We start from the raw sequence: 18,986 nt of genomic DNA, 5'->3' as shown, positions 1-18,986 counted from the left end.
CCCAAGGCGGGCGGAGCAGCCCCGCGCCTCCCTCGGCCAGCGGGGGCCGGGAGTTGGTCGGGGTTCCCGGGGCAGGCAGGGTGGGTTTTGGGGATGTGTTGCTGGGGAAAAAGAGAAAAAAAAAATAAGGCTTGGGGAGCAGGGAGGAGGAGGAAGCGGAAAGGAGATCCAGGCAGCCAGCGGGATTTATGGAGTGAGGAGGCAAGAGCAGTGATTTGTGCAGTGCGTCTGCTCTGCTTCTTGTCGGGAAACAAAATGAAACCTTCCTTAGCCTGCGTTTGGTAGCCTGTACTGTGCATACTTTGGTAAAAATGCTCTGCTGTTCGCCCCAAATCAATGTAAGAGCTAAAATACATCTCTCTAGTTGTCAGGAGCCCAACTATTCAGGGTGTTCTGTTTCCTGGTGGGAAGAAAGTGGTTAATCGCTAGGGAAGGGATAAAAATCAACTCTTTAAAGGACCATTCTGAAACAAGAATGCACAGGTATAAACTTGCTGTACATTAATATTGCTTAGGAACAGGAGACTCCTAACCATAACAGGTTACAAGACGTCTCTTCCAGGGGTTTGCCTCTCTTACTAGTCTGCACAAGACAAGCCTCAACTTCTGACTCTTCCTGAGCACGTTTTTATTTGCCATTCAGTCTTCCCATTTCCATTATTCATTTGTGGTTGAGATTATTTTTTTTACGTACTTGTTCTGGCTGGTAAAATGAATCAGCAGATATCCTCAGCTTCTCACAGAACAATCTAATCCAAGAAGAAGATGGTGCTTGGTGTGAGCTTGTCTGTTATTTTTTCTCCTGTGTAAAGGGACCTGCCAAAATAAAACTGGTCATTAAAAAAAAGTCACCAGTAGGATCTGAGATTACTAAAAATGCTTAAAGTAAATGCTTCTTTTCACTGTTTCTGCCAGACAAATTAAGTTTATATTGCTTATGTCCTACTTAGTTTCCTGTATTTCAAAAGCTGTCACTGCAAGAACAACCAGTGCAACAGTGAATCCTCGGAGGGAACTGGTTTTCTTTTGTCTCTTTTGCTATTCACATAAAAATACACTTATATTACACTTGCAGACAGAATTTAATTGAACATACATTTTCTGCAATCAAGTCCTTTAAAAGCGATTCTGAAAATAGCTTTTCTTACAAGGAGATTGCTGTGTATATCTTTATACCTTGTCTTGCATAGTCATAGTTAATAAAGGATAAAGTACAAGGTGTTTAAAGTAGCTGTGAGTTAATTCCTTAATCTCTCCCACAATGACATCATTCTGAATTAATAGGCACATTTTAATCACGTGATCACTGAAATTTGCCTCAGACATTCTTGCAATGAAAACATCAAGGTTTTTGTTTGTTTATTTTTTGAACTTTACAAATAGCTTAGTTGTTATCAACAAGTTGCTCCAGGATGATGCAGTTGTGGCTAAGATCCGAATCAGGTACCCCAATGAAATCTGTCAAAGCCTTTATTTATTTATTTATTTATTTTGACAGGTAGCATTGAAGCTTGCTGTCGTTTCCTAAATTAAGTTACATTCTATTTTTAAACCATCTTCCTTGGGCACTCAATACTTAAAAAGAACATGCTTAAAGTTTCACAGGAAACTTCTGAGATCAGAGAGAGAGAGAATGAACAAGGCTGTCAGGGAACCCACTTTTCTGCTCGTGCCATCCCCAGATACGAGTTAGAAAAGCTCTACATTTAGAGTTTTCTGAGGTGTTCAGTTGGCCTTGTTCTCCAGGACATTTGCTAGAGACTGCTAGAGTGCAACGTGCTCTGAGTCTGTTCCTTCCTTGGGGCTGGGAGGAGAAGCCACTTCAGCAATCACCACAGGTTGTCCCTGTGACCAATCGTGAAAATTACTAGATTTGCCTATGATAATCCAGGACGTCTGTGACTGAACCAGAAATAGGACCTCACACTCCCACTCCTATGACTTAATCACAAGCCTGTCTTTCTGTACTGAGAGCGTTTCACAGTGCCAGCTGGCTTTGGCAGTTGTAAAGTACACTTTAGAAAGAGGAACCAAGAATTCTTCCCTCTTCGTGTCTATAATACAAAGCTGGTGCTAGAATTAATGTCACTGATACATATTCTAAGCATGGCTCAGAAATGTTATAAAACAGAATCATATGAAGTAGGATAGTGTGTTCTGGACTTTCTTTATAAATTATTGCATTTCCTTTGGTGGCTAAACAACTTATGTTCAAGAAAATTAATTATCCTTACAGCCAAAATTTGACTGTTGAACTAAGAACTTTTTTCCTTTTTCTTTTTCTAAAACCACAAAGCGAATTCATCTGCCTATATACAAAGTATTTCAGAGGTAACCTTGTTGTAGATTAAACCCATAATCATACAGGCTGATTAGAAAGTCCTGACAAAAAAATTAAACACCTTAAACAAAACAAAACAAAACAAAAACCTCCACTAAGTACTTTTATCTATTCCCTTAAATAAAGTTCCACAAGATTTGCGTGCAGCCTGCCAGTGGGTGGCAGTATTGAATCCATCATTCAGCTGTTTCTGGCTAGAAAGTACTTGTGTAGGTGAGCTGCTTCTCACTCAGTAACTGATAAAATCAGTATCTAGCGAAAAAAATATTTCAACAGTCCACAAATTAGTTTCACAAACCTGCAATGGCAGCTACGTCCAATAAACAAGGCTGTAGCATTGTTATTCATTAAACAAAACTGCAAGTGTTTCCTATAGTCCCTTGAAACAGGCCTTATTGTTCTGTTTCAAAATTAAATACAAGATGAAGCTTTGATTTTTCCTACGGACTATACATCTAAAGTTAGGGGGATATATAGTTTCAATATGGAAAATGTTTTCTTTTAAATTACTTGAGCAGTACATAATATTCAGCCATAATTCCTGAAATGACTTTACCAAGCCACAAGCAGAACTATAGCCAAGATTCTTACTTGCATGTACTTAAACCCCCTTCATGCCCAAAGTTTTTTCCAACCACTTTCTTCCCCAGCCTATTCTTGAAGTTAACAGAGCAAGATGGTTTTCAAGCACTGGTTGACAGGTTTAAATTAAAACCTTCTGAAACCTGCTAGGTTATGATGTTGCAATCTCTGTGTGAACACTCCTCTGGATTTAAGATTACATTGTACTTCGTATCCACTTCAGCTAAAAGAGAATAAACCCGTAATAAATAAAAGAGCTGGCTCTGCACACAGTCCTTTGCACTCACTTTACCTACATTGATTTTCAAAGATACCACGTGACTTTTGCAGGCAGGGTTTCACCTTTACTCATTGTCTAATTTTAGGAAGACAGTTTTCTACGAGTAGTACAGATTCAGGGTTTGTACAATCTAGGTAGCTAACAGATGGGATAAAGCCTGGAACTGCAGGCTGTGGAGAGAAGTAGAACTATTCTGCAAAAGGGAGATATGGGATAACTATGTCAGTCTAGATCTCTAACTTCTCAGTCATGTCTTAAGCATATAATCTAGTAGCTAATATTGGCTCAAAGTTGAATTTGCAAAATACCTCCCTATTTTCTTATTGCCTCTATAAACATCAATCCACTTGCAAAGCAAGGTGCTTAATCTCTCATATGTTTTGCATCAATGACCGCCATCATCTTATTATTCCCTGTGTAAAAGTATTTTCCTCTATCAGTTTTGGACGTGGCACTTTTAATTAGTATCACATGGCCCTTGTTCTCAACATGAGAACATTGCCAGAGTATTTTCCTTAACATCTGTTTTCCCCGTCGCCTTTGCCAGAGGAAATATGACTTGCTGTTCATTCACAGAGTTAACTTACCATACTGCTCCAGCAACGTGCTCTACCCTGGTAAGCAGGATATTCTGCAATTGTAAAAGACCACAGTTTACAGTAATTTGCTCCCTGGAATATAAATATAGATAAAGAATATCAGTTAAATTCTATTTACGTATAATTTGCTTAATTACAGACAATAAACTTTTTTAGTTTGTTTTACCTACAACCAGAAGGCATAGTTTGAGTTTTTAATTCATTTGTGTGAGTACCTGTGGTACCAGAGGTCCTAAGATGTGATAGTCTTGGGCTGGAATGCATTGTGCTTGAAAAAGAAGGGAGCATTCTTATCCCAGTCACAAGCCTAAGACAACGAGACCTGAAGTCTCAAAACTACTGCACTGGCAACAAGAAAATTACATGTTTTTGTGGCAAAGAGTTCAAGAGTGTTCAATACAAAACAAAATTTAAACTGTTTCTTCATTGTTTGGCATTTCATTATTATAAAACAATTGCCATTGAAGTTAGAAAACAGAAATGTACTTTTTGTATGACTCCTCTCATAATAAGAAAAACAAAAAATTAACTGCATTGTCAACTACTAATTAATAGTAATTAGTATATCTTCTCTTTTATTCAGGAGCCCTCACTCAGACAAATACCTTTGCATAGCTACATTAAGCATTTTATTTATAAGTTAAACATCATTAGAGTTTCTTAATTTATTGCATCTCTGGAAAATCAAAAAGTACTGACTAAATAACTAGTTTGCAGCTGCAAATTAGTATAAAATTCCAGTTTACCTGTATAGTTTTGGAGGAATATACATAGAAAGGAAAAAAAATCATGTAACCAAAAGATATTATCTTTGGAATTTAATGATTTGCACCATCAAAACACAATTTTATCTTTTAAGGGAACAAGAAATATGTAAATAACGACCAGTGTATAATAGACTCCTAGAAAATCTTCAGAATGTAAGAAGAACCAACAATTGTGAAAATAACTAGACCAAACAAAAGGTTTGTAAACAAAGATGGTATCTATTGTACCAACCTACGTAGTGAGAAAACACAGAAATGCTTTTTGGGACACACATTTGAAAAATAAATAGACCCACCCTAAAAATACACATAATTGTTCTCAGGTTGTAACTTAGTGGAAAGAAGCTAGTACACACCTCTGCCTGCAACCCCAGCCTTGTGTGTATCCTAAGAAGCCTAAACTGAATTTCATTTGAGACCATAAAAGAAGAAAACGTTGGAAAATGTAGATGATACCTTAAAGGGTGTATTTGAGGAACCCTGGCACCCCTCGGAGCTGCTCCTTTGTGGAGATTTGACTGTCATCTTGTACAAATAGACAAAGGTACTGTGTTTCCATTGGTTAAACGTGTACAAACTAGCACTAAAACCAGAGAAAAGACAATATTAATCCTTGTATGTACAGTGCCCAGATGAAGCAGTGATAGATGATGAAGTGGTAACAGATGAACTATCTTTGTCACCAAGACAAAGACAAAAACGTTGCATCAGAGCCCTGCAACTAGGCCTTCCCAATGCCTAAGTAAAGGGTACTGGCAATTGGAGAGGAAGTAACTTTTTGCCTTTTTCCTTTCTTTTTTCCATAATGAACAGCCATGCCGACCGCAGACTATACACACCAGGTGGATGCGAGCAGGCAGGTGAGACACCCGGGCACCTCACCGCGTCCCCCTCAGATGACCTGACAGCCACCAGCCCCACTCCTGGGGCTCACTCCCGCCCCAAATTCTACGACCCATTCCCCAAATCCCCTCACCCGAATCCCCCTGGGGCTGCACCACCCCAGACACCCGGCGCCCCCTCACGCCCCCCGCCTCAAGCCGCCACAAAATGGCGCCCGGCGGGAGCGGCGCCCCCTGGCGAGGCGGGCAGCCGGGCCCCGGCCCCGCTCAGGGCGGGTGGCGGCGGGCGGCTGGGGCCGGGGCCGGGCTGCGCCTGAGGGGGGCCGCTCCCCCAGCCCCGCCGCGCTCCGCCCCGGGGGTGGCGGCGGCGAAGGGCGCCTGGAAGCGTCCGCTGCCGGTGGCAGCCGGCTGCAGCGGCGGCCGGAGGGGTAAGGGGAGCCCGGCCGGCGGAGGGGAGGGGAGTCCCGGCCCCGGGGAGCGGCCGCGGGGCTGCGGCTCCTCTCCGGGCCCGGCCGCTCAGGCTGAGGGGAAAGGCGGCCAGCGGGGGGCTTGATGAGGGGCGACAGCGGCCCTGAGGGGTGCGAGGCGGCGGGGCCGGCTCGGCGTCGCCTCCCGTGTCACAGCGGCTGTCCCCGTGTCCCTGGTGGGCGCCCCTGGGAGGCCGCTGGGTGGCCCGGTGGGCGCTGGGGGCCCGCTGGGTTCCCCCACAGGCGTTGCGGGTGGGGTGGCTGCACCCAGGGCAAGGCTGCTGGGGGTGTGGGGAAAGGCAGAGTGGGTCCGGCCCTGCCCCATTTGGGGTCCCCAGCACCCCGCTGACACCGCCCCTCAGAAATGTTTGAGGGGTGGGCGCGGGCCTGGCTGTCACCGAGCTCACACAGCGGGGCTCATGGGGGCAGGTGGGCTGGCAGCCGCGCTCCTGGTGCCTCCAGAGCCTGTCCGAATTCAGGCTCGCATCCTGCAAAGCACAGGGACTGTGGCCTTGCAACCGGCTTATCGATTATTATGGGGTTCTTTTGTGTTCTTATCCCAGCCTCAAAACATCCAGCCTTAAACACTGACACCAGCAGCGTTAGCTTTAAAAAGCCCCTTCTGCTGCAATATTTGTGTGCAATATTGCAGCAGCAAGCAGGACTTCTGATCATCTCTGCTCTTCACTTAATTTTGTGCAGAGCAAGCTGAATAAGCTAATCCTGCCTATTGAAAATCTGCATGTGCTTAAACCTCTTGTTTAAACTTCACCAAGTGACTGTTTCTGGTAAATGCTTTTCCCTGCGTGATAAACTCCTTCTGGTACTACAGATCAATACGTACTCTCGCCACCTTGCCATTCACTGGGCGGTTTTGCTGCCCACCTTTGCAGAATGAAGATATTTCCTCTGCCTTAAGCTGTGTCGCTGGAACCATTTGTGGGGCTGCACTGTGAATGAGAGCAGGGAACTGTCTGCAAAGTAACCTGGCAAAATAGGGCTTCCTTTTTCCCCCAGGCTAGCTCTTTTTCCTGACCCGGTTGATGGTGAGGGCTTAAAAATGGTTGTGATGGCCCAGGGCTTGGAATGAGTGGGAGTTCCCAGCTGGGAAGCTGGGGATGGTAAGAGCTGTTTAAGCCAGCAGTACTGTGAGCAAATGTGAGTGGCACCTTTGAATAAAATTATTCTTACTACGTGCACTTTACTCATAGGGTCTAAAAGGGTGTTTCAGTGTTTCAAATTAAGTATTGGCAGGCTGTTAATGTTTCCCTGAAGTCTAATTTTGCTAAACGTATGAACTTAGGTGATGCTTTTTAGGATGTTCTAAGGTACTTAGGTCAATGTGAAAAGAACCATGTAGATATTGAGAAAAGGCAGTTTCAGAGTTATTGATTTATCTTTGTGGTTTTCTTTGAGGATGTGAAAGGGTTACTGTAATACGTTAGTGATAACTTGGGTTTCCCTTGCAGTCTTGTGGGGCGTAAGTTTAAATGGTGATGGAAAGTGGGTCTAAAGGAGTGCATTCTCCTCCGTGTCTGGCACTGGATAAATCAATACTGTGTACAATTTTGGGATTCATGAAATTTAAATTGTAAAGTGTTAGAATAGCACAGTGAAAGTTACTCAGAGGCTCGAGAAGCTGCCTTACAATGAGAGACCGTAAGCTCTTAAAGAGCTCAAACATACTATTTTATATCAAAAAGATGACTTACAGACACCTTAATTATAGCCTGTAGGAGGAAAAAACACAAACACACCTAGATATTAAAAAGATGTGAATCTAGGACAGGAATGCTTATGAAGAATCAGTGTCTGCAAATGGTTTCCATTTCAACAGTGGATGAGTAAGGACTGGAACAAACTGCCCATGGGAGGTGGCAGATTTTCATAGCCTGGTGTTTTCAAAGCAGGACCAGGTAGGTTTCCCTCCTGGCACAGGTGCTTTTAGTCAAACAGGGCTATGTTTTGTGCCTTGTCACTGGCGTACAACTGAAGTGGAATACAGCACAGGCCAGAGTAAGTGAATTGATGGTCTGTTATGGTACCAATTAGTGTGAATCTGTTCTGTAATGCTGTATTAGATTAGGCTCCCGAGGCATAGGAAGTTACTGGGTTTCACAGGAATTCCTCAACAGAGCTGGGAATTGATCAGAAATCTGTATTATCTCAGGTCATTGTCTTGGTTCCTTGTTTCCTTTTTATACTTTACAGTATTTAGCAGAGGGTGAGGGTGGGTGTATTTTGGGGTTAGCAGAAGATATCATCATAGAAGAAAGGCATGCAGGTAGCAAGGGACAGTTGAGCCTGCAGTTACTGTAATAAACAACAGCGCAAGGGTGAATGTGTTCCTAATGTTATAACCACGGCAGAATGGCTAAAAGGGAATATCCATTTGGTAATGAGGTCAAATGTCAGATTCCTTGTGATTTATCAGTTGGAAGAATTAAAACCTAAAGATAACAGCTTATTAGTATGTCAGGATTGATTCCAAAAGGCCTTGATGCTGAGCAGAAAAGCCTCAGTGGATGAGATAATAAATAATTCTGTGCTTTGTACACAGTTACGTCATGAGAAATAAATTTCTAATGCTTAAATTGCTCCTGGCTGTGAATAAGAGTAGGGAAGAACAAGGATAATGGCCTGCACTACCAAGCCACTATAGATGACTTGCAGACAGCTCCATGCCAAGACTTTTGGGCTTGCTATTCGGTGATTTATTGCAGTAGTAGGAATATGGTTGTGGCTGTGATGTGAAGAAGGATTTGCAAAGACACGATTGTATCAGCTGGTTTAATAGAATATGTACTTGCAAAAAAAGATGAGCTTTGGGCACACCAGCTCTTTCTCAGGTCTTAGACATTTACAGGTTTCAACAGTGGTGTCTGCATGTTCTCACCTGCTTCAACTCAAATCTAAGTGTGATGGAAAAAGTATGGTTTATAATAAAATAATAGGTAGCTGTAGGAAGCTCTTTATCTCCATGCACAGTGGGTAGAAGGGATTCTAAAGAGTAGTGACTTTTCTCCAGTTCTGTAGTAAGAACTTTGGTTGTCTCAGAGTATCTGCTCTGCTTTGTATGTGGTGATGTACACATGCTACTGCAGAAAATCAGTAAATCACATATCTATGAAGATTTTTACACACACATACTTACGTAAAACACACGCACACATGCAAGCATGTACCTGCATTCAAGGTTAATTCAGAGAGTCAGCCTTATCCAACAAAGCTGTATTTAGTTCAGAGTAAATTTCCTTAATAGGAGCAATTCAGTGCTGCAATGTGTGCTTCCAGAGTCCTGATATTTTATGACACTAGTGTTTCCTCAGTCCACATGTACATTTTGTTCATTCTGAGTAAACCTTAGCCACCCTCTTTTACCAGGTGGCTTCTTCCACTGCACTTGTCTCCCCCTACAGATTCCTAGATTGAAAGCCAGCACGCATTCCCTGAGTAATGCCAGCAGAGTTTTTAACCTGTGACAACCTGCTTGTAGGCTTTTGTCAGGTGGCTTCAGTGGAAGCTTTTATATGGCACTCTTGCAGCTCTCTTTGTGTGTGTATAAATATATATATATACACATATATTTCATTTGGTTTAGTCTGTATTTATGATAAAATGGTGACCATACAGGGAAAAATACCACATGGACAGCAGTAAAATATACTAACCTTTATTTGTTACCAGCTGCTGAGATTTTTGGGGAAGAAACTGGCACAGATGGTGGTTTGCCAACCTCTGATGCTTTGCTTTGAGGCTAGGACTAAAAAGTTTGCTAACCAGTTGATACTTCTCCATAAACTTTGAGGCACTTAATCGTATTGGGGAAAAACTTAAGACTTGTTTTTTTTTTTTTCCAGTGGATATAGCCAATACTGATATCTGAACTTTGTATATCTGAACTTGAGGTCTTTAATCCAGTAATTGGGGTCTTACTTCTTGATTTTCTGGAAAATTGGTGCAGGTAAGCTAAAAGTTGTAAATATTTTCAGTGTGGTTGGTACCGAAGTGCTCTGCTCAACGTGGCATTGTAAGAGAAAGTTTGCAGCCTGCAAGCTTCATTTCATCAGCCTAGTAGCTTATCTCCATAACGATTTGTCAGGGTGTGCCCTGTTTCAATACTCTTCCCAGCAGATACTTTCTAAACTGTGACCCTAACAAAATGTCTCCACGCTGGAAATAACACTTGATGTCACGTTTCTACTGTAGATGCATCTTGATGCAATTTGCTTGAATGTTTTCTAACATGCTTGCATCTGGGTATTTAAAGCTGATTAAATGCAGCACACACCAGGATTCATCATTTCTTGCTAGGTAAGCAAGCATTGGATCCAAAAGATGTTGCTCCAAGTGTCAGCGAACTCTAATTTTGGCAGAACTGCATGAATTGGACAGCTAGCAACTCTCTGCTGAACATACCGAACTTTGAGTCTCCAGAAGAGCCTGCCAGTCACAAGTTTGGCCAAAGGTATGATGTCAGCTTGCGAACCCCTGGTGTTGTAGCAGGAGGAGATATTTGGGGGTGGGTGTTTGAGCTTAGACATTTCAGAGGACATGTTCTGGTATTCCACAACAGAGAACGTAATTCTCACAAATGTAGTAGTATTTGGTAGTCACCTGGGATGTTTCTTGTTTGTGTAGTAGGCTGTCTGTGTTTGTACGTGGCAAACTGGACTGATTAGTCTGATTCTTTCTTCTGTGACAGGTGACTTCTGATACAACCAGAAATTTTAGTGAAGGAGCCATAAAGAAAGAGAAGCCTGAAAAGACTGACACTGCGAGAACAGGTGCACAAGGGGAAGAAAGGGTTTGAAAGGTGAGAGTGTATTTTTAGAGAATGTTCTGTCTTAAGATTTGCTAGACTATTCCATTCCAAGTAAAAAACAGGAAAGGAGATGCTACTGTTTTTTTTTTTTTTTTTTTTTTTTTTTTCTTAAAAACAAACAAACAAAAAACTTTGAGGAAACAGGAGTCGACAAACTTGAAGCAATACTGAGTAGTTCTAAATTTGTGTGTTACTGCAGGGAAAAAAAAGGCAACATGATAATTCTGTGTGTAAGGCATCAGATGAAGGAGTGTGTTATGATAAAGAGGTTGGACTAGAGACATCCTGGGGTCCTTTCAGGCTTGATTATTCTAAGATTCTGTGGACCTGGGGTGAAATCTGAGAGCTGAGGCTTGGTTGCTTAAAATTCTGCATGTGCTTGTTATTTGTGTGTTTGCTTTTTCATTGTTCTATGCTGCAACACCACAAATTAGTATCTTTATGCTCTGAAGCATGCCTTCCAGTTGACTGGGAGCTTCAAAGCAAGAAACAAAGAGTTTTTCTGCCTTTCTGTCCACCCCTATTTACATACTATTTTTTAATTGTTGTTATCTTTAGGGCAGTGGTTTAGGATTTCTGTATGCAAGTAACAGTAGTAAGTGGAAGCTTTAATTTGGTAGTGTGCTTGTATTGCATACGAGACTGTCACTGGTAATTAATCATGTTACACACCTCCATATTAACCAAAAAAAAAAAAAGCTTCGGTATGCTCAACATAGCAACTCAGATGCTCGATCTGTGAAAACATCGCTCTGCTTCCGTTGCTAATTGAGTATTTTCTTACTCAAATACTTTAAAAACAGATATTTTAAATGTTTGTGTGAATTTCGTTCCCTGAATTTTTTGGAGTTTTCTGTGACAAATCATGTTGGTTGTTTAGTAGATCTGTTTTCTACAGGCCAAGGTTTCCAAAAAGTGGTGACATCTCCAACGTGAATTTTTGTAACATTGGAAGTAGTCTTATAATGTCTTAAATGGCACCCCCATGTTAATCTGTAGGGGAGCTTTGTTAAGGTAAGAATTAGATCTGAATGATCAGCTTCTGGTTGTGTCCTTGGAGACAAAAGATAATGTGAATCTGTCTTCTTGGCAGTGCATATAAAGAAAACCCTAGAATACAAACCATTTGAAGAGATAAGCACAGAACTAACGTGTTCTAAATGTGTGCATCAGTTAGATGCGTGTCATCAATATGCAGTGTTTATTAAATACGTAATTCTAACAGCCAAGACTTCTCATTAGCCACGTGTAGATTCTTGGTGACTGGTTTATTGTTAGCATTTCAAAGACTGACATCCAATCTCCCAGGACTCAAAATGTAAAACAAGTGTCGTCTAAATTGTCCCATATTGATAATTACCTAGAAAAATACGTGGTGATGAACAAAAAGTTCAAGAGAGAAAAAAGAAAGCTAAGCTCAAGAGGAGAGAAGAGAGGCAGATAGATGGAGATGAAAAACATCCCCAAAAGCAGAAGGTACCAGCTGAAGAACAGCAGTGGCCAGAGAATATGCCTGAATGGGAAGAAAGGAAATCCCTGCTAGCTCAGAGAAGAGTGGAGTCTGTCAGACTGCTTACGGTCCTGTTAAACCGTGTGAAAGTAAGAACATTTTCAAACATATTTTAAGTTATGAAGGGGATTTGTTAGATCTTGAATAGTTCAGTAGACTTTTGGTGTCTTGATGCTGCTCAAAAGAATGCCTTGAGAGTGACTAAGAAGGCCTGAGGTCCAAGTCTTGTGACAGTTTGCCCTCAGACAATTTGCCCTACCCAAAGGTAGTGTGATCCTACCCAGAAATTTTGTCTTTGACGTTTGTTTGAGGCCTTGTCTTTACTGTGTAAAAATAGGGCTGGAAGGACCACATCAATCTCTTAGACTTGATCCAACATTGCAAACAGGGAGGTTAGGGAATGCAAATGAAGATGTCTCTGCTTATATTGGTCTCAAGTCTGCAAGTGAAAGAATTAAATTGATATGGATTATGCTGCTTTCATTTCTAATAGCTTTTTTTTTGGGGCCAACACTAAGCTATCAGTTTTCTTTGATTCAGCTAATGTCTTGAAAAAGTCAGCAGAGGACTGATAAAAATTGGAGTGTTTTGCAGAGGAATTATGTTTAGAGGCTTATTTAGTGCTTTGGGATTAAAAAACAAAAAAGTTTGAAATCTAAGGAGCGCTAACGTAATTTTTTCTTTGCTATTTGCTATGTAAAAATTTGCTTGCGTCTTTTAACAAGTATGTTTTTCCCCAGTCCTTAAGATTGGGGAAAAAAGATTGATTCTAAAGCACTATCACTAAGAGTTGAAGTCAGAGGCTACATTTGCCATTCTGTGTGAATTTTTAGGGCCCCATAATGTCTTATGTTGACCTTCTTAATTGTGAAATTAATGAGTTAAATAAACTTTTTGCTTGGTTTCATCATTTGGAAGGCTTTAGATTGGTTGTATTTGGACCCATAAAAACTACATAGAATATTTAGAACAATTACTATATCTACAAAAATCTTTCAATTTTTCTGTTGCATACAACATTGATTGTGAAGCTTTAATAAAACAGAATAACTATTTTCTTATGCAGTTGTAGTGAGATAGATGAATTGGTTGACAGATTAACTGCCCTATTTGAGAATGCAGCATTCTGAGACAATAAAGTTTTGTTAGTTCTAGATTAGCAGTAGTGAGATTGTGTGATCAAGCTCTGCATGAAGCCAAATTTATTCCTCACCTGTATAATTCTTCTGAATTTACAACTGCATATTTATGAGTTTGCAGTTTAGCAGTCTTTTTACTGTTCTCTATGCTCAATAAATGTACATAATCATTCTCCTGATTTTCATTTGAAGGATTTTGTACAGTTGGCAAGTCAAAAAGTGGATCCTTCATTGGGCATAAGGAAGAATGATTCCTTTTCTGAAACAGCATTAAAAGACGTTCATCAGGAACAGATTAACTCATGTTGTCACACGCAAAAAGAGTTGAAACATAAGGAAGAGTTTAAGTGTCAGTTAACTCAAAAAAACAACAGCTTATCTAGTGAGGAAGGAGATGTGACTAAGTTCCATGCGTCTCCTTCTCCTATAGTCAGGACAATTTTAAATGACCCCAGTACAGCGCTGAGTTCTGACAGATTGACTGGCAGAGATGTGCACAACTCCTTTGGCTGTGGATCTTTGCTGATTACAGTTACCCAAGACTGCAAGGTCATCAGATCTCTGGATGGAAGGGACTGCCCAACACTGAATGTAGTTCACACACAGACAGTGTCTGAGGATGGTTGCAGAAAGCAAAAGGTGTATGAGACTGATGAATTCATTCATTATTTATTAAACTACTATCAGACACCGAGCTATGCACGCGTTTGCTTAGAGCCAAAAAACTCTGCGAACAAGTCCTGGTGGAAGAGAGTGGTGTCTGATGATGACAGTGGTTTTCACATCAGCTTGAGTAGCAAACATGGCCAGCATTTCAGAGAAGTGAGTCTTGTACAAAACCTCAACAAGAGAAATTATATTAGTGATGATAATTATAGACTGGTGATCACAGTTGGGGAATTGGAATCAACAGACACAGTGTTGAAAAACAAGGCCTATGCAAGTCACCTTGCAAAAAAGTTGCAAGTACAGAGGAATGAGACACTCTCTGTTGATTACTTACCATATGCTGGACTGAATCATTCTTTGGATTGCACTACTGTTACTCATGATAAGGAGTTCAATCAAGAAGACGGTAGAAATGAAGTTACCATACCATACAAAATCTGTAGATCCACTTGCAAATTAAAGGATTTGTTGGAAGAGATCAGTGATTCCGAGTACTTTAGTGAGGCGTGTGGTGGTGCAATGAAGAGAACAGAAAGAAGGTGTGAAGAAATGTACAGCAATTATAGTAAAGGGTGCTTGCCTACAAGAAAGAGGGAGAGAAAATTACTGGTTTACCTTAAAAATGTAACTCTGGAAGGTCAAGAAAAGGAAAGCAGGAAATGTGACTTCTGTTCTAATTCTGCCCTTGAGGGCTTGGCAAGGCAGTGTGAACACAGGCTTAAAAAGTCATGCAAGAGGTCTAGTAGTAAGTTAAGACATGAAGGACAGAAAAGTGAGAGACAATCGAGGGAAGAGGAAAGAAATGCTCGCAAAATGAAGAAAAAGAGAAAAAAGCTTTCCTCTAATCTTTTATCTGATGAATGTGGCTTTTCAGAGGCGGACAGTTGCATACAGCTGGAGTCACTTAGAAAGATACAAAGAAAATGTAATAAAGCATTCCACAACAAAGTGAAATTCAAGACACTTCACACGGCTGTGGCAGCACCAGACATTACCACTTCTGATGGCTCGCCGCTTCAAGAGACTCTCCAGAGCACAGGTGAGAAAGAGGTAAACTGGAGCTGAAATGAGTGAATTTGATAGTCTTAGGTCTCTGGCAGGCAAGGTTAGTTGCTGCAGTTCTTCTTAAAGTGATGAATGGTAAGTGTGTGTTTTTTTTTTTTTTTTTTTTTTTTTGTACTATATATATACATTTTAAACATGGACTTCTCTGCAATTAAGGGTTTTGTCGGTTCAGCTCAGAAACACTCTGAACAGCTGAGGTTGGAGAGTAGCATTTGTTTCATAATCAGGTAGCAAGGTTTCCCTCATGCATTAGCAGATAGGTGGTTGTGACATTAATAACAACATGATGCTAACGACTCAACATGCTCTAGACACGCACCGAAGTCATTAGGCAGCTCAATCTGTGGTACATCTGGGTGGGAGGTACTTCATGAAGTGAGTGATTTAAATATGCATGTGGTCATCTGATTTCCCTACATGATTGCTACATTTCTGGATATTGTTACTGACAGCCCTTTCTCAATTCACTGTGCTTTCAAGTTCACTGGCAGCCACCTAACAGCTGCCTCCCTGTACCTTTTTTTCCCTCTCCCCAACAAAGTCATTTCAAGTAACTTTTTCATATACTTATCTACAGGAGATGAGAGGAAATTAATGTTGAGAAGAGAGATGGATGCAGATGTCAGAGGATGCCCTCTCTTTCCTCTTGAGATAATTCAGACAAACCCCTGCTCAGATTCTTTCTGTGGAGCAGAGCCCAGAAGAGGATGCTGAACAGCTACTAATATAATAGCTCTTAAGCTTCTGTGTAGAAGTGGGAGAAGAAAGCCCTTTTTAAAAAAAAAGCCCAGTTAAAAGTTACTGGGACTACTGGGGCTTTTTTTGCTTAGATAATTCCTTCAGTCCGAATAATCTAAGTGGTGTAGTGAGCCACAAAACCAGAATTTTTATTTGCTTTTTGGATAAGAGGACCAAAATTTTCCCCAGGGCCAAACAAACTTTTATGGACCAGTTGCTGAGAATTCAAAGATTTAGAAACTGAGATCTCAGACTTAGTCTGATTAAAGGTAGGGAACCATATAAATGTCAAAGTTACAGTAATTAGTAGTAACGAGTCTGTGGAAAACAAACAAACAAAACCCCACACAGAGATATCTTAGTCTTAAAACCCCACACAGAGAAGTCTTAGAGCAAGCATACAAAGTGCCTCCTCAATCAGATTGTTAAAATGATGGGACTGGAAGGAGTGGGGGACATTTGTTCTCAGTTATGGGGAATAACAGCTTCCCAAATATGATAGAATCCTATCTTCTGGAAGTGTTTCTGAAAACTTGCCTTTAGGAGAAGGGATTTCACAAAACTTTTGTAAAATACAGTGCTTCTGGGAATCTGAATGATGATCTAAGCAGAGCTCTGAATGTTGGACAGTAAAAGGGCAATGATTGTCAGCATGCTGACAGCTCACACACACGTGCAGGCTGAAAATTTGTTCACAAGATTTCAAAACCATGCCCTTCTGAAGGCACATGCAGTGAGATACCTATTTAGTTCAAGTTAGCTTACGGAAAATTCCAGAGGAATTGTCTAATGTTGTTAAATTTCTGCTGCATGGAGGTAAAAATGTGAAAACGCAGTCTAGGAACTTGAGTTATATCCATATTTACTCAGCTGGCTATATTTAGAAGACAGACACAATTGCTCTTGGACAAAGTCCCTTAGCAAAATATAGAGGATCGGTTCTAAGTACAATACACTGATAATTTCAGCTTTCATTTTAGTATGCTTAATTTATTACATGTCAATATATTAAATTAATGTGATGATGTTGCCTTTCTTTTATAGCATCTTACCCATGTTTGTAACTTCTGCTCTAATAAATTGTAATTAAAAAAAAAAAAATAACTGTTCGTGGTAGATTGGTTTTCCCCCAGTGTTCGGTATTGGTGGCTCCTACAGGCTTTGCCAGACTTTATCAGCTGTCTCTTCACATGTTCAGATGTTGAGTGCCTTTTCAGGATCATGAATAACAAATGGTTGCTACTCAAAGTACTGTCCATCTATTGCTTTTATCTTAAAACAAACAAAAAACAACAACAACAAACACTTATTTTCTCAACAGAGTTATTTTCTGTTTCGGAGAACGTTCATGCCCCTCTTAAGTCTCTTTTTTAGTACTTTAGTAGATTTTCATTACTGTAATTTGTATTTGTTGACCACATAAAATGTTTCAGTTGCACTGCTATGACATACCAAGGGTGTGTTTTCTCTATGCAAAATTTACAGATTAAAGAAAAGAAGACAAAACTTCCCCTCTGTCAATCTCTAGACAGTTCTGTACAGTAAGTACCCTTTTCCCAAGAGGTAGCCCTTTCAATTACAGGTGAGGAAGTATTTCTTTGTGTTAGTCTAAGGGTGCAGGAACTCTAAATTTCCTTCAGTGTAAAGTTCCAGTGTTTTATCAATATGTTGTCACAACAGTCAACAAATAAATACACCAATTCTGTAATTGTTTCTTGTGTTTAGCTACATTGATTGAAATTGATAGAGGGGATTTGCTTTATCTCCTCATTCAGTATAAAGCGTTGTTACTGAATAACAGATGTGCACGTTAAATTGAGACACCATGGTAATTTTCACACTGAAAAATGTTTTTTCCTTTTTGTTTATTTACATGTGGATTTATTTAGAACCTGTTCTCAGGTGGTTTAGTATTAGTTTCTCACTTTTTCTACTTACACATTTAATTTGAACCCCATCTTTCCATATGCTGGACTGTTCAGTATGATTTTATTATCCTGAAGACCGATCTTTTAAGTTGTATGTAACAATTTGGCTTAAGACTCTTTAAACACATAGCTTTGTAAGTTAAATTTCATTTGTGTTGAGGAGTAAATATCATCTCAATTATGGAAATTATAGAATGTTTATATAACTTGAACATTTAATAGACGAAAAGAGGCATTAAGAGCAGCATTCAAATAGTTGAGCAGCAGAAACATTTAATGTTCCCAGCAGAATTTCACATCTTTGCCTGAACTTGGTTTATGTTGTTGTACTCAGATGGTGTTTCAAGGAGTGATGGGGTTTGGATTTTTTTTTTTTTTTCTTTTTTATGAAGTGTTTACAGTGACACTTGTAGTAGGAAGTAAGGCGCTGAGGCTGTAGATCTTGTGATATGTCCTTTTCCTCTAAAGCCTGCGATTCCAAGCAGTGCATAGAAACGTCTCCTCTTTTACCTCACCAATTGTAAAACCATTTTTGTAAAAAAAGGTAATTAATAGCAGGCAGTGCCCAGATGAAGGAACCTTCTGTATTTTATGAAGCAGGGGGCTGTATGCCACAGCTGGCTGGGAATGAAACGCTGCTTAATTGTTTTGATTTGCTCTGGAGTTCTTGAAGTATGTTTTCATGACACATGAGTAACTGGTATTTCAACACTTCGGATGAGGGAGATTGACAATCTCTACTCTTATTTTGTCCTCTGTGGTTAATATACAAATGATTAAGCTACACAGCATGTTTTTTTTTTTTTTTGCTTAGTCATTGCAACCAGTCAGTTGAAGGAAGAGATCAAATTGCAATGAACAAAGAGAAAAAGAAGATAAAAAACACCCATTTTCTCTAGCACTTCAGGAGAAAATGTGTGCCTGCTGCTTCATGAAACACTGTGATTCACTCCTTTCCCTTTCATGACAATTTTTTTCTCTGAAAAAGTAGTGGTCTTATCTGAATTGTACTGCTTCCCTCCCAGGAGGCACATGTGCTTAATATTACTCTTTGTCCTGTGTTACTGCCAGTTTTCTGTGTCATTTGGGAAGCATCACATTGTGATGTGCAGATACATACTTAAAATAGTGCTCGGTTCCTCCGGATTTGTTGTAGACTAACTTAAGAGTCAGTGTTGGACCCACTGAAGGGTAGGTTACAGCCCAGCCCAGTTCCACTGCATGGAACGTGCCT

General features: G+C 40.4%; 1 protein-coding gene across 2 annotated transcripts; it reads left to right on the top strand.

Annotated features, from left to right (window-relative positions):
* The first annotated feature begins 5,698 nt into the window (after positions 1-5,698).
* On the top strand, positions 5,699-17,519 carry LOC309883120 (A-kinase anchor protein 17B-like). Of its 2 annotated transcripts, XM_082770900.1 has the most exons (7): positions 5,699-5,839; positions 9,739-9,842; positions 10,193-10,346; positions 10,584-10,694; positions 12,068-12,302; positions 13,545-15,060; positions 15,664-17,519. In XM_082770900.1, exons 5-7 carry the CDS (start codon positions 12,213-12,215, stop codon positions 15,798-15,800), a joined length of 1,743 nt encoding a protein of 580 aa, XP_082627026.1. In that variant the 5' UTR covers positions 5,699-5,839; positions 9,739-9,842; positions 10,193-10,346; positions 10,584-10,694; positions 12,068-12,212; the 3' UTR covers positions 15,801-17,519. The 2 variants fall into 2 exon arrangements, with proteins under 2 accessions (XP_082627026.1, XP_082627027.1); XM_082770901.1 differs by lacking the exon at positions 9,739-9,842 and having other exon boundaries at positions 5,708-5,839.
* The last annotated feature ends 1,467 nt before the right edge of the window (positions 17,520-18,986 follow it).

This window comes from Aythya marila, assembly GCF_965140915.1.
Source record: "Aythya marila genome assembly, chromosome: 13".
NCBI lineage: Eukaryota > Metazoa > Chordata > Aves > Anseriformes > Anatidae > Aythya > Aythya marila.
The sequence above is the reverse complement of the archived record's forward strand: the minus strand, read 5'-3'. Positions and strand labels throughout refer to the sequence as shown.

Excerpts from the sequence above, each read along its gene's own strand:
- LOC309883120 (XM_082770900.1), top strand. The coding sequence starts at position 12,213 with ATGCCTGAATGGGAAGAAAGGAAATCCCTGCTAGCTCAGAGAAGAGTG. Across the intron at positions 12,303-13,544 it reads TCCTGTTAAACCGTGTGAAA|GATTTTGTACAGTTGGCAAG; the intron begins GTAAGAACATTT and ends TTTCATTTGAAG. Across the intron at positions 15,061-15,663 it reads AGAGACTCTCCAGAGCACAG|GAGATGAGAGGAAATTAATG; the intron begins GTGAGAAAGAGG and ends ACTTATCTACAG.